This window comes from Echiichthys vipera (genome assembly GCF_963691815.1).
Source record: "Echiichthys vipera genome assembly, chromosome: 1".
Classification (NCBI taxonomy): domain Eukaryota; kingdom Metazoa; phylum Chordata; class Actinopteri; order Perciformes; family Trachinidae; genus Echiichthys; species Echiichthys vipera.
Window position 1 is genome coordinate 16,267,609 of NC_139826.1, and position 13,250 is coordinate 16,280,858.

General features: G+C 40.2%; 1 protein-coding gene across 1 annotated transcript in view; it reads right to left on the reverse strand.

Moving 5' to 3' along the window:
* unc13c (unc-13 homolog C (C. elegans)) overlaps positions 1-13,250 on the reverse strand; it is a gene marked incomplete at both ends in the record, with an annotated part of 98,156 nt that overhangs the window by 62,211 nt on the left and 22,695 nt on the right. Inside the window, 4 exons of the mRNA XM_083916659.1 lie at positions 696-865; positions 6,300-6,441; positions 10,106-10,333; positions 11,473-11,692. Coding sequence (XP_083772785.1) covers positions 696-865; positions 6,300-6,441; positions 10,106-10,333; positions 11,473-11,692 — 760 coding nt within the window. The remainder of the gene's footprint in view (positions 1-695; positions 866-6,299; positions 6,442-10,105; positions 10,334-11,472; positions 11,693-13,250) is intronic.

The window sequence follows — 13,250 nt, forward strand, 5'->3', positions numbered from 1 at the left end:
CATCAAAAGCATCAGCACCCAAAATGAACCACATATGTGGCTTCTTGGACATAGGTAGATGGATAGTCATGTTGGTCTCAAGTGGACAACACTTTATCTGACCATGTATAGAGGAAGACATGGAGAATTCATTTTAATTTAATTCAAATGCATAAGTTAATGGCCTACATATATTGTGGAATGTGTCATAATCATCAAAACATCATATTGTAAATGTCAAGTAGAGCTGCATCAATTTGATTCATTCATTCATTAATCAACTCAATTGACAGAAAATGAATCTGTACTATGACAAACAAACTCTGGTTCTAGCGAGTTGGCGAGTTGCTGTTTTATCAGACAAAACAAGCAAATTGAAGACATCACCGTGACCTCTGACATATTGTGAAGGTAATTTAATCCAAGACTGTTTTTTAATTCGGCAAAGCTCTTTGCTGCTTCCAGTCAGACAACATAAGACAATTGCAAGGTTTGGCTAATACTTTTGTAAAACGGAAAAAAGTCATATTGTTTGGTTATAAATCCAAAAACTCTGGTATCACTTCTGCGTTTTACTGGATTCAAAAAAATATCAATAAATATATAACTCAAAATATCACATTAGGTCAACATTTTATCTGGCCAGTGCCAAAATAACAGCCACCCTTATATGGAGTAAATCAATATCTCTTGTACGAAGTCCAAGGAAAACATACCAAGATTGTACCAAACGTCCATTTCTCCACTCAGAGTGCGGACCTCGATGATGGTCTGGCCCAGGAAGTCATCTGATTCACGCTTGAAATGCTGCTTCACCCGCGATTTGATGTCATCATCCTCGTCCCACACGCGCACTTTGATGCGGTCAGTGGCGTTGTGACATTCGCTGCAATTTGGAAGATGATTATGTTAGGTCAAAACGATCACAACAACAGCATTAGCAATAGAATATTCAGTGACTGCACATCAGGTTGAGGGTATTTACTGGAGCAGAACAACAGTCAAATGCACAATTCAAGCATAAATACAAATTCAAAAACCTCCCTGACCATTTTGTATGTATCATATGGAGAGCTATTCTTGCTTGGATTTAAATGAGAGAATGTGTGTGTTTGTGTGTGCACATGGGTGTGTATGAGTGAGTGTGTAATGTGAAGATGGGCTGTCTGAAGAATCATCTCTATAGTTCCTCCCAATCTATATATTTTAAATATCATCAGAGAAGAGCTGTTTGTTTTACAAGAATAACTGTTTAGCCTTCATAGCAAGGATTATTTATTTGTGAAAGTTTTATGTCCGTCTCTTTGGTCCCACTTGCATCAAAGCAGCTGACAGACATTTCACAATGATGAGTGTTAAATAGAACAGAGGTGACTAAAGCACTTCAGATGGGGTCAGACTGTCCGGCTCTGGAATTAAAACCGACAGATTACATTTTGTTCTAATGACATTTTGGGTGCGACAGGCATAGAAATAGTATCTACAGTATTTTTTTTTAAAGAAATCCCTTTCAGTTGGAAACACTGGCTGCTGCTACTCCACTTGTCTGGGACTTTGCTCTCTGCCAAGCACACAGTAATGTATCGCTCTATTAATCTAGATCCCTGTAGTAATGGGAAAGAGTTTCAGCCACGGGAGTCTCAATACAGGTGTGGAGCCTTGTTTGTAACTGGCATTCGACACTCACGCACACACGTATACAGAAAATCTCAATATGGACAAACCAAATAGTACTCTAACAATAATTTTGCAAATAACCTTTTTGTTAAAGTTTCTTACATGGATATGACCTAGAACTATAGACTGAAACCTCCAAATGAATTGTGCTGACCAACTCACTGCTTGAATGATTAAAAATAAATGCCATTAGCTGCTCTCTCTTTTATTTAAGAGAACATGTCATTCCCACCTTGATCCAGAAGGTTACAGTGACAAATAAAATAAATAAAGCAAAGGCATGGGTGATGCCCCAGTGTATAAAAGTCAATCTTTGTCATCGGATTTTGAAATGAATAAGCCATTGAATTTCTAGCCAGGGAATGAGTCTTTACCCCAAGTGAAGGAGTTCAAGTACCTCGGGATCATATTCACGAGTGAGGGGACGATGGAGCGTGAGTTTGGCCGGAGAATCGAAGCAGCGGGGGCGGTGTTGCAGTCGCTCTACCGCACCGTTGTGACGAAAAGAGAGCTGAGCCGGAAGGGAAAGCTCTCGATCTACCGGTCAATCTTCGTTCCTACCCTCACCTATGGTCATGAAAATTGGGTCATGACCGAAAGAACGAGGTCGCGAGTACAAGCGGCCGAAATGGGTTTTCTCAGGAGGGTGGCTGGAGTCTCCCTTAGAGATAGGGTGAGAAGTTCAGCCATTTGTGAGGAACTCGGAGTAGAGCCGCTGCTCCTTAGCGTTGAAAGGAGCCAGTTGAGGTGGTTCGGGCATCTAGTAAGGATGCCCCCTGGGCGCCTCCCTAGGGAGGTGTTCCAGGCACGTCCAGCTGGCAGGAGGCCTCGGGGAAGACCCAGGACTAGGTGGAGAGATTATATCTCCACACTGGCCTGGGAAAGCCTCGGGATCCCCCAGTTAGAGCTGGTTAATGTGGCCCGGGAAAGGGAAGTTTGGGGTCGCCTGCTAAAGCTGCTGCCCCCGCGACCCGACCCCGGATAAGCGGATGAAGATGAGATGAGATGAGATGAATTTCTAGCACCAAATATGTATGCATTGAAATTATGTATCAGAATGTTTTAACTCTTTATTTTTCAATGTTCACAAATTTAATGTTAAAGAATTCAAGGTTAAAAAATTCAAAGATCAAAATTTCAATATACCAAATTCAGGTGCAAAATACAATGTTTACAAATTCACTGTTAAAGAATTCAACATTAAAGAATTAAGAGTTAAAAATCCATGTTGAAAAATTCAGCAGGCCAAATTCAGGTGCAAAATTCAATGTATAAAATTTGTGTTGTCCAAGAAAGAGCAATCCATTTTAGATATTAATTCAGGTGTATGTGGTCGATGAAGAAGAGCTGTAATAACAGTGGCTGGCTAGTTTGCTAATTCCACCACATACTATTGATATATAAACATAATAATTTATGATCCACCATGCTTACATGCTACACTGGTTAGTTTCTGATTTAAAGTGAAGTTTAAAGTCAGAGTCAGTTAAACTGACCACTGCCTCAAGCAGCAAACTGTCCGTTACTGTCATCCATGGGAGCCGTTATCCCCCTTCTAACAGTAGCAGCTGTGCTCAGCCTCTTTCGTCAGATTCACAAACATCTTAACCATGAATTTCAAGCTGCATCTCATATCTACTGTGGCAGATAAGATTGTATAAGTGTGAACTATATTATGTGATAATCAAGGGAGTTTCCCAGAACCCACGGCTATATTGACCACTCCATTACTGCTCCCTACGAGTCTACACATTAGGTAGCTGTAATTCAGTGGTCAATATAGCCGTAGCTTTTGGGAAACCCCCTTGATAAATATCTTTGGTTATTTTCTAAGATAAGATCAAGGTACGAGTTGTTTCAGACTGTTACCTAGATGCTGATGTAGTTCATGAATACGTGAGTGGCAGTGACTGCTGTGTGAGCTCAAATGGCTCCCGACTGGACGCGTTCTTACAAACATTATATTTCCTTGTTTATTTTTCAAAGGTGCCGGTAATGTAGTATGCACTTATACAATCATATCCGCCACAGGAGGTATGAGCATAGACGGATTACCGCATGTGCAAAGTCGACGTGTGCCCAGGGCCCCAGAGCCAATAGGGGCCCTGGGCATTCAGAGGTTGTTTTTTTTTTTTTGGGGGGGGGGGGGGGGGGGGGGGTTTCGGTACAATTTAAAAAAAATAAATATTGGAATGAATGTTTTGAAAATGTACTATGATAATAAAATCATTTGAACGTTTTAGAAATTATAAGATTAAATCAGTAATGTGTGATGACTCAATGACGCACGGGCTTGAGGCAGTGTGGTGGTTGCTCCCACTGCTGCCCATTTTGTGCCGACTGCCGCGGCCGCTTTCCCCGGCTCTCCTGCTGCTGGTGCTCCTTGAATAAGATGCGGGCATTTATCCCAGCCAGGTCGAGGAGGATGTTATAAAAGGCCGCCAGTGGCCGGCCGTCTTCCGTACCGCCTTTGCAGGGTAGCCTACGCCTTCGCATCTTGTCCGGGTTGTCCTCGTCGTACTTGGTGTTGTTATAGCAGTCACATCACAGTTTCTGGTGTTGCCTTTGCCCCACTAAAGGTGCCCACACCAGCGCGCAAGGTGCTCAGGATGCAGACAGTCTTCCTCGGCTTTCTCTGCTACACACAGTCGCATTATTTCAGTACCGAACTGTTCCACTCTCTGTTTCACGGAGGGGAACTCCTGTTTTTGTTTGCCCATGGTGCCAACCAGGCGATATAATACAGCTATATAATAATTGACTTACAAGTAAATTCACAAAGAGGCACAGCTGGAGACCGCTAACAAAGTTAGAGGCAAGAGAGACAATGAAAGCAGCAAACTGCATGAAAAATGTAACAATGAAACCGAAGTGAAGTGATGTGCGGTCAGTTTGACCGCTTATGGCTGAAATATGTAAAACATCTCATATTTTCTTTACCTTTTGTGTAGTTTATATAAAAACGATTCTCAATTAAAATAGAGAAACTTTTAGAAAAATGGTTAGAAGCCTTTATTGTTTGGATTTTGTTATTTACATCACAGACTGATAACTTAATTGTGATAGTATTCAAAGTTATTATTATTATTGTTTCACAAAAACAAACACACAGCAAGGTACTGTGCTCTTTTCTTCGTGCTTTGGCAATATTGTTGTGGCAACAACACAACCGCTCCGTGTGAGAGCGGAGCAGAGGGTCAGGAGCTGGATTTTGCATGCATTGTCAGTATTATAAGTGGGTGTCTGTGGTTTATTACGTTTGCTGACATTATTACATTTGCTGGCGTCACAGCGCCTTTGCGTGCATGCGCACTGTTTGCATGTGTTGGCAGGGGGCCTTGGTGAGTTTGTGTCCAGGGCCTGTAGTCATGATAATCCGTCTATGGGTATGAGATGCAGCTTGAAAATCATCGGTAAGATGTTTGTGACTCGGGTGAGAGGCTGGGCACAGCTGCTGCTGCTAGCAGGGCTATAACGGCTCCCACTGATGACAGTACCTGGGGCAGCTGCGAGCGTCTGGCGGCTGTGTTTTTCCTTCTTCGCCGGTTTGCTTCCCCCGGTCCCCAGACCGACAGTCTGCTACTTGAGGCAGAGGTCAGTTTGACTGGCTCTGACTTTAAACTTTACGTTGAATCAGAAACGAACCAGTGTACGAAAGCATGGTGAATCATAGATTATTACGTTTATATATCCATAGTATGTGGTGGAATAAGCCAACTAGCCAGCCACTCTTATCACAACTCTCTTTGATTGACCACATACACCTGATCTAGGATCTAAAATCGATTGCTCTTCCTTAGTCCCCCGGATGTCAACACTGAATTTTATACATTGCATTTTGCAGCTAAATTTGGCACGTTGAATTTTTTAACATTGAATTGTATACACTGTAGTTTGCATCTGAATTTGGTATATTGAAATTTTAACGTAGAATTTGTTAACATTGAATTTTTTAACGTTGAATTGTTTAACCATGACCTTTTTTTAACGTTGAATTTGTGAACATTCACAAATAAAGAGTTAAATTCAAAGTCAAAACATTTGGATGCCTAATTTTAACGCATACATATTCAGCGCTAGAAATTCAATGACTTTCAATTTTAAAAATCTGATGATACAGATTTACTTGCATACCAGTGGATTGGGGCCAGACATGGGATGACATCATTTGAAAGTTGTGTTTGTGTACCTTTGCTTCAACTACTTAGACTATCCTAATGCAGGAAATGCTCAAACCGTAGCAGAGCAACCGCTAAGCACTACTGACAAATATTATCTTGCACCCGGGTCAAGGTTGAGATCTACAGTTCTACAAAGAAAATTGCATTTTCCTTTTCAATCTGGTTCCTGTTTTCAGAGTTCAGGCAACTGAATTTATTGAGGGAAGCGTGGCAAGCCTTGAATGGGGTGCAAGGCTGCATATTTATTACTTATTTTGGGTTCAAATAAATGTTTAAAGCTGTCTCCTGAAAAGTTTCTTACCATCATTCATTATATTGCAATTTACTTCTTGTGCAGCATAACCTGAATCAACTGAAACACTGTTTTATCTGCGGCTGTTTGTTGGGTTAAAAAAAAAGATTCCCTTGAACAGATGATTCTTAATCTTAGTGGGGATTGAACATATAATAGAGAGCACTCACAAGTAGAACTTTTCATCCCAGACCGGGTTGAGGTTGCCGAAGATGGTCTTCGTCCTGCGTTTGGTCTTGCCCACCTGGACGGTGACGTAAGGGTCGCTGGAGCCAGTTTTATCCTTGGCCTGTAAGCCCTGTGCACTCATGACTAGGGATGAGACAGGGTTGGAAAAGAATGAAGAGTCATGAAGGTACCACAGACGACATATCTGATCATTTCAAGATTTAAAATTTTGCTTTCATAAATGGAAGGCAGCTTGTCCCGAATGTCATCACAACAATTCTAATCTATAACTTAATTTACATAATTCTCAGGGGCATATTATTTTGGAAAACAAAAAAAACTGAAGCATTAGCACGGCGGGTGAGGTTTTACAGGAGTACCTCAATCCCATGATTCCACCTCTATATTTTATTTCCGTGCCTACCAGTCAGCTGTCTGAATTTTATTTATTTGATTATATGGTGTCAACTTAAGAATCAAGGTCTTGTTACTGCCTCCACTGCCTACAACAACTTTGTGCACTTGCCAAAAGCTGGCCAACCAAGCAGCTCTTTGGTTCATTGACAGCAGCCATTTTTCATCTTTTTTTTGTGTGAAGTTTTAAGTATATCTATGATTTATATATCCCTACATCCGAGCGATAGATAGATTCCAGCCCTGTGAGTCTGCCAACTGCTACAACATGGTGATGCTGAGCTTAGGCTAAGGTTCAGAATCTTCAGAATCTTACACACACACACACATACACACACACACACACACACACACACACACACACACACACACACACACACACACACACACACACAGGTGCAGGGGAGAGACAGTAGTATTTCACAGCGCCATAAAAGGGAAAAAGGACACTGGGCATTAAATATGCATAAGTGACAGTCTAAATAATTCAGGGTACATATATATCCCTCAGCTCAATGCTGACAGGAGTTGGTGGGAAGGATATAGAGGCTTGAAGACCTGGCCTCCAGGACTAATGAAAATCAAATGTCTGCTGTAGTACAAGAGATGTCTGAGACAGCAAGATAGATATAGAGAGGTCAGTAGGCTTGAAACAAAGTGATTGTCAGATCATCTAAATGCATCTAAAGCCCCATCCCCCACGCCTTACTATATTGAGGGGCTGCTTCTGACATTTTTTTTAGTTAGACAATCAGACAACCATATTCAATTGGCTAGAAGTGCAAATATGAAAAAGTAGGCATACAACTTCCTCTGTCACATTTCCTATGTACAAACATGCAAAAAAACACAAATTACTTTGAGGGAAAATTGTACAGACACACACACACACACACACACACACACACACACACACACACACACACACACACACACACACACACACCATATACAGTTATGTAATATACTCGTACTACATATTGCATGTTTGTTTAATAATGGTGTGATCAGAGCAAGTTTTCTAATTAGCAGATTATAGTATGTCTGATCAAGGTTCATATTCATTGCCAGACTTCATAATGTGCACATTAGCCAGGAACAGAATATCGCATGGTCGTTGTGAGAGTGCTGCAGAGTCAATGCCAGTCTGTATTTATCTAATGATCGACAAAAAAACAACTCAATAACTATATTTTAAAATGGGATGTTCAATAAGCCCCTGGATAATTGACCGAGGCAACCCTGTTTTTTTTCGTCTCTCCCTCCCTTTTTTTTACTCCCCTTCGTTTTTCTTTTTTTTTTTTTTTTCTCTTACACTCTTATTCTCTATTCCCATCCTTTATGTCTCCTTCTCTATTTGGCTCCCTCCCACTCAGTTTCTATTTCTCTCCAGTGTATTGACGCTGCAAGAAATGCAAGGTGAGCAATAAATGAGCTGGGCCTGGCACAGTTACCACAGGGATGGATTGGAGTCCGAGGTTACAGTGCTAACTTTCTGACCTTCTTCCTGCCAGTGAGCTAGGAATAAACGGACTCAGTGATTTAATGATAGAATGTACCATGTGTATATAAATGAAGTCGTGAAAGGAAGAAGAGCCTCGTAATCCTCAATGATGAGGATTCTTTTTAGGTTTATGGTTTTCAGAAATCTGGATAAACAGGTTATATAATCACACAGGGTGTGAAAAATAGTGCCAGAAATTAGACTTAAATATGGGCATAGGATTCAGATCTATTCCAGCCGGAAAACAAAGACAACAGGTTAGGCATTAAAAAAAGTAAGAATAATCTTGCCTTTAAGATTAACTGTTCAATCTGAGTAGATGTAGTTAACCATTATGTCCCCCAATTAACCTGCTCCTAAAAAGAGATGAATAAATGTATGGAAAAACAACAAGTAACATTCATTCTGAATGGGCTGTAAAGTCAAACTGCACCCAGGGGCATGTTATTTTGAATGGGATGTCTGAAAAAGCTTAAAGTGTAGCTGTTTACTGTACAAATCAGCATGCAAGTGAGTTTTTAAAAAAAGACAAAGATCTCTGTCAAGGCACCATTGCCTCTTTATCAGGAACTCTCAGACGCTTAATATGTATTGTGCCACTGTTTAGCATTTGGCAAACTTTGTTACAACCTGATAGGATCTTCAACTTGCATCCTGTGTTCATTGGAGCTGTATGTCACTGACTGAGAACCAATTCATGTGTTGTTAAGAAATATGGCCTTTTCTAGGAAATGAGTAGATCCATGTTTCAAAGTCTCTACATGATAACCCAAAAAGCAAAATATAGTCTACAAAAGTAATGCATTAGCAATAGGAATGTAAGGATGCATCAGCAGACTTAAAAAAGAGTTATAAATCGATTGTAATTTGTGAAGATTTAAATGGATTGAAATGAAAAATTAATCGCAATGCACTTTTTAAAACAGTCTAAAATGTTTCAATAATATCCTCTGCTTTAGTGTTTTAAGTGCCAAAATGCATGGCACAGAGGATTCCATTACCATCGATTTCCACTGACTTCGGAACGGCTGTAATATTTAAAGAAACTTTAAACTGTTATATTAGAAAAGAGAGTTTGGTGGTAGAATGGGTTAGGTTTGGTCCACCAAAATGAAATCATAAGCCCTCTTTTTATTTTAGCTTGATTCTTTTTTATCATGTTGTTGTTGTTGTTGTTGTTGCCAGTTTGAACCAGTACAGTTTTGCATTTTAACCTGTAAACCTTTGTTTGCATTTGGCTTTTGTTTAGTTATACAATGAAAAACAGTTTGTCAAGATAAAAAGAACGTAGCCTAAATGAAACAATCAATTTGATATTTTGGAGGAAAATGTATTGTTAAGATGGAATAAATATTCGATAGATTAATAAATAGAATAATATTCCTTAGTGGCAGCCCTAAAGAGAAATATATTTTGTTGATTTTGATAAAGAAATCTTTTCAATCATAATTTGTCTTCATTCTCATTTTGTTTAAAAAAAATCCTACCGTGAATCGTATTGAATCATTATCAGCGAAATACTTCTCCCCAAAATACTTTTTCTATTTCTAATTGTAAATGCATTGATTATTGCGGCCTGGTGTCAGAGGTTAATTACCAATGCCTTAAGGTTAAAAACAAGTAAATAATAATTAGAAAAAACCTTTTTGTTCCAGTGGAGCCTGGCTTGAAATGGCAGTTTTGTTGATGTGGCTTTGGAGGACTGAGCAAAGAATTATAGATCATGGACCAAAGGTCAAGGGTCGTCTGCAGCAGTAGCAGGACATTATCAGTTACAAAACATTTTGTGCTTTTCAGCTGATTGATGGTTAATGAGTAAATGAGAGCTAATAAAGGCTGTATATCATAATTGACAGATTATATAATGGTAAGATGAATAAACCAAATAACCTGTGATGCTGATTTTGGCAGACCACTTGGAGGTTCCATCCAGAACAGCCTGCTTGGCTATCTTCAGATGGCTGGTGAACTCTTCTTTGGAGACGTCGAACATCTCTTGGATCACCTCAAACACTTCAGGGCTGTTCTTCTCCCTTATCTTCATGCGCTCCTTCATAGCCATGATAATATTCTGGGTCTTGTCCTCTGCCCCGTGCTTGGAGCTCTTCTCCACTGCCCCTGAAACAGGCCAAGAGTTACAGTGTTTTGGTTCAGTATTCTGCATATATAATACAGAAGAACTGTAAGAAAACTGGTGATCCCTCCCATGTCAGGGAATATTTTATATGTATTCACCACCTTCCCTCCAGTATTATGTTTCAAATAACCAAGGTCAGCCATATTCTCTTCTCTTAAATACTGCAAGAGTGTACAAAAAGGTCCAAATGTGTGCCAGTATGAGACTGACTGGGTGAGCATGTGTAAAGGATGTTAAATCAATACTCTATCTGTTAACGTTGGTGTATGTGTGTTTATTTATGCAAATGTGTGTCTGTAAGACGTAAGAGTCGGTTAATACACTGTATCTGATCACGGTATCATGTATCTAGAGTGTGCTCATGAGTGCAGATTGAAATGTGATAAAGATGAATCACATTTTCATGCTGGTATACAACTATTATAAAACATTGAGTTTTATGACGGCCGGGGTGTAGCTAATCCACTTAGAGTGTGCAAGGATTGCCGTGAGGATCATCCTGAAGCCTGCATGTCACATTGTTCCTATTTGACTACACCATAACAGCTGGGGTGTTCCTGATTGAAGAAGCTGATTGGATACTGTAATAAGTGCCAACAAGCAGTGTAAAAGCACCAGGTCACTTGTGTGCAAGGGAATATGTAATATGTATGACACAAACTCCCATGACAGAATTTGCATGTACTGTAGGACTAACAGAACAGTGTTGGTATTTATAGAAATGTGGGAGAAGACAAAAAGAAAACGCAAACCATCAGAGACGAAGTGCCGCAGGAGCATTGCTGGCACTAATGAGATTCCCAGACATGGCCAGTTTATAGATTTAACAGATTTTCATAATGATTTATCAATTGTTTGATTATTAGCCAGCAGCACAAAAAATAGTGAATTGTAAGATCAGGCTGTAAGATCATGAAAATTAACATTAAGCATTTCACAAAATGAGAATGAATGTTATTTCATATTAATTTTCTCTCTCTCACTCACTCACACACACACATATGCACAGACCCCTACAGCACTGTACTCACAAAGGTATGTTTGTGAGCACATGCCTATGGGTTTCCAAGTCTTTGTCATTTGTAAATCGAAGCATTATGGGATGAATCCACTGCCTTACTTTGTAAACAATCTGCATTGAGCAGGTCCTGGCACTTCTCGTGGCATTTAACGCCACACTCTGAGCAGCGCATGCCCTGGCGTGCGATGCCCCACAGCAGCCCCTCGCACTCATGGCAGTAGGTGGGTGCAGTAGCTGTCCACACCTCAAAGTTATGGGGTGTTGTGGATGAAATTGGGTAGATCAAGGCCTGGAGTGTCTTCTTGAAGACATGTAGTTTCTGAAAAGCAGAAAAGCATTGAGAAAGTGTAAGAAGTAATAAGGTATGAAGAAAATAACAGCCAAGGAAAACATATGGGCTGGGAGAAAGAGGAGGCATGGCTGACTCATGGCACCATGAGCTAGGGAATATAACAGACTTGTAACAACTTTGAAAGTTAATAAAAAAAGCTACTCTGTACTTTAATTGCTTTTCAGAAATTCTCAGTACATCTTGAGATCAGTCCTAAAAAAGAGCAATACTTTTACACCTGCTGAAGTACCACAATAACCTGATATCATCACAAAGGTTTTAGTCTAAGTCTTCACCAGGCTTAATTCAAATTGATCTGCAGTCTGAGTTTGATAAAAAAAAATAATTACAACAAGCGTCTGCCTGAAAGTAATTTTGGCAATTATATAAGTTGGCTTAACTGCAGCTATCGCTCATCAGTATTGCAGCATCAACTTATTTTGTTAGAGAAAGTGATCTTACAGATTACATGATTCAAAGAGATAACATGTAGGAGGCTTTGTTGATCCTTTTCTGATTACCCTACCATCGATGGAGAGGTCAGCGGTATGAGAGTAAATCAGCCTTACATCTCATTAAGCTTAGATTAACAGCATCCTTAGCCTGCAGGCTTTGTTCACACTGAGTGGTTTACTGACTAAAGCTCCTGCCGACCAAATGCTAAAGTCTACTAGGGGCCTGTTGAGACGGATTGCTGTGTAACAGGAGCCTTTTCAAATTGAATGCTTTACTGCAGCAGCCCTGCCATCGACAAGGAGTGGAAAACTTCTTGAAGGCAGAATCAATGGATGCTGTAAATAAGGTTTTTAAAAGTGAGCATTATCCAGATTGAGAGAGAGAGAGAGAGAGCGCAAGAGAGAGAGAAAATGACAGAGGAAGAGAGGGAGATGTATGGTGGTTAAATAAATCTTCAAGATCACAAGAGGTGCTTGCTCTCCATTTCTCAACCCCCCTCCTGCCCCCCTCCCTCTGCTGTCAGCCCCCTGCGTGTTGACATTGTGCTTTAACACCTGGGCAGTAGCTCTGCACTTTACTACTGCACCGCTTACTCAAACGCACTTGTAGACACAAATACACACACACATACATTTATGCGGATGATTAAATGACACCAGATGACAGGACAACAAGACTGGCTAAAATGAACCTATGTTGATGGAACAGAGAGAGGCTGCTGATCACTGGAGATCCTTTAATGAAACAGAGGGAGACAGAGATTTTCCTTTTAATCTGAGAACGATGAGATGAAGCAGATGTGTGAGATTCATCCCCCAACTTCCACAAGAGCGAGACCAGGGTGGTTTTAACCACCGTTAAATACAGACAAAGCCTGCAGCAGCGGAGCCAGCCAAAATTTCAACGAGCGTGGGAATTCTCAGACACCTCTCTCTGTCCATTTTAATTTGCAAGTTGACTTGCCTTTAATTTTACCAGCCACCTTAATACATTTTAACAGTACTGAGCATATGTATAATTAATTTTCTGTCTTGGCATTTATTTGACAACACAAATACATCTACTGTATATCTTTAACAACGTCTATTTC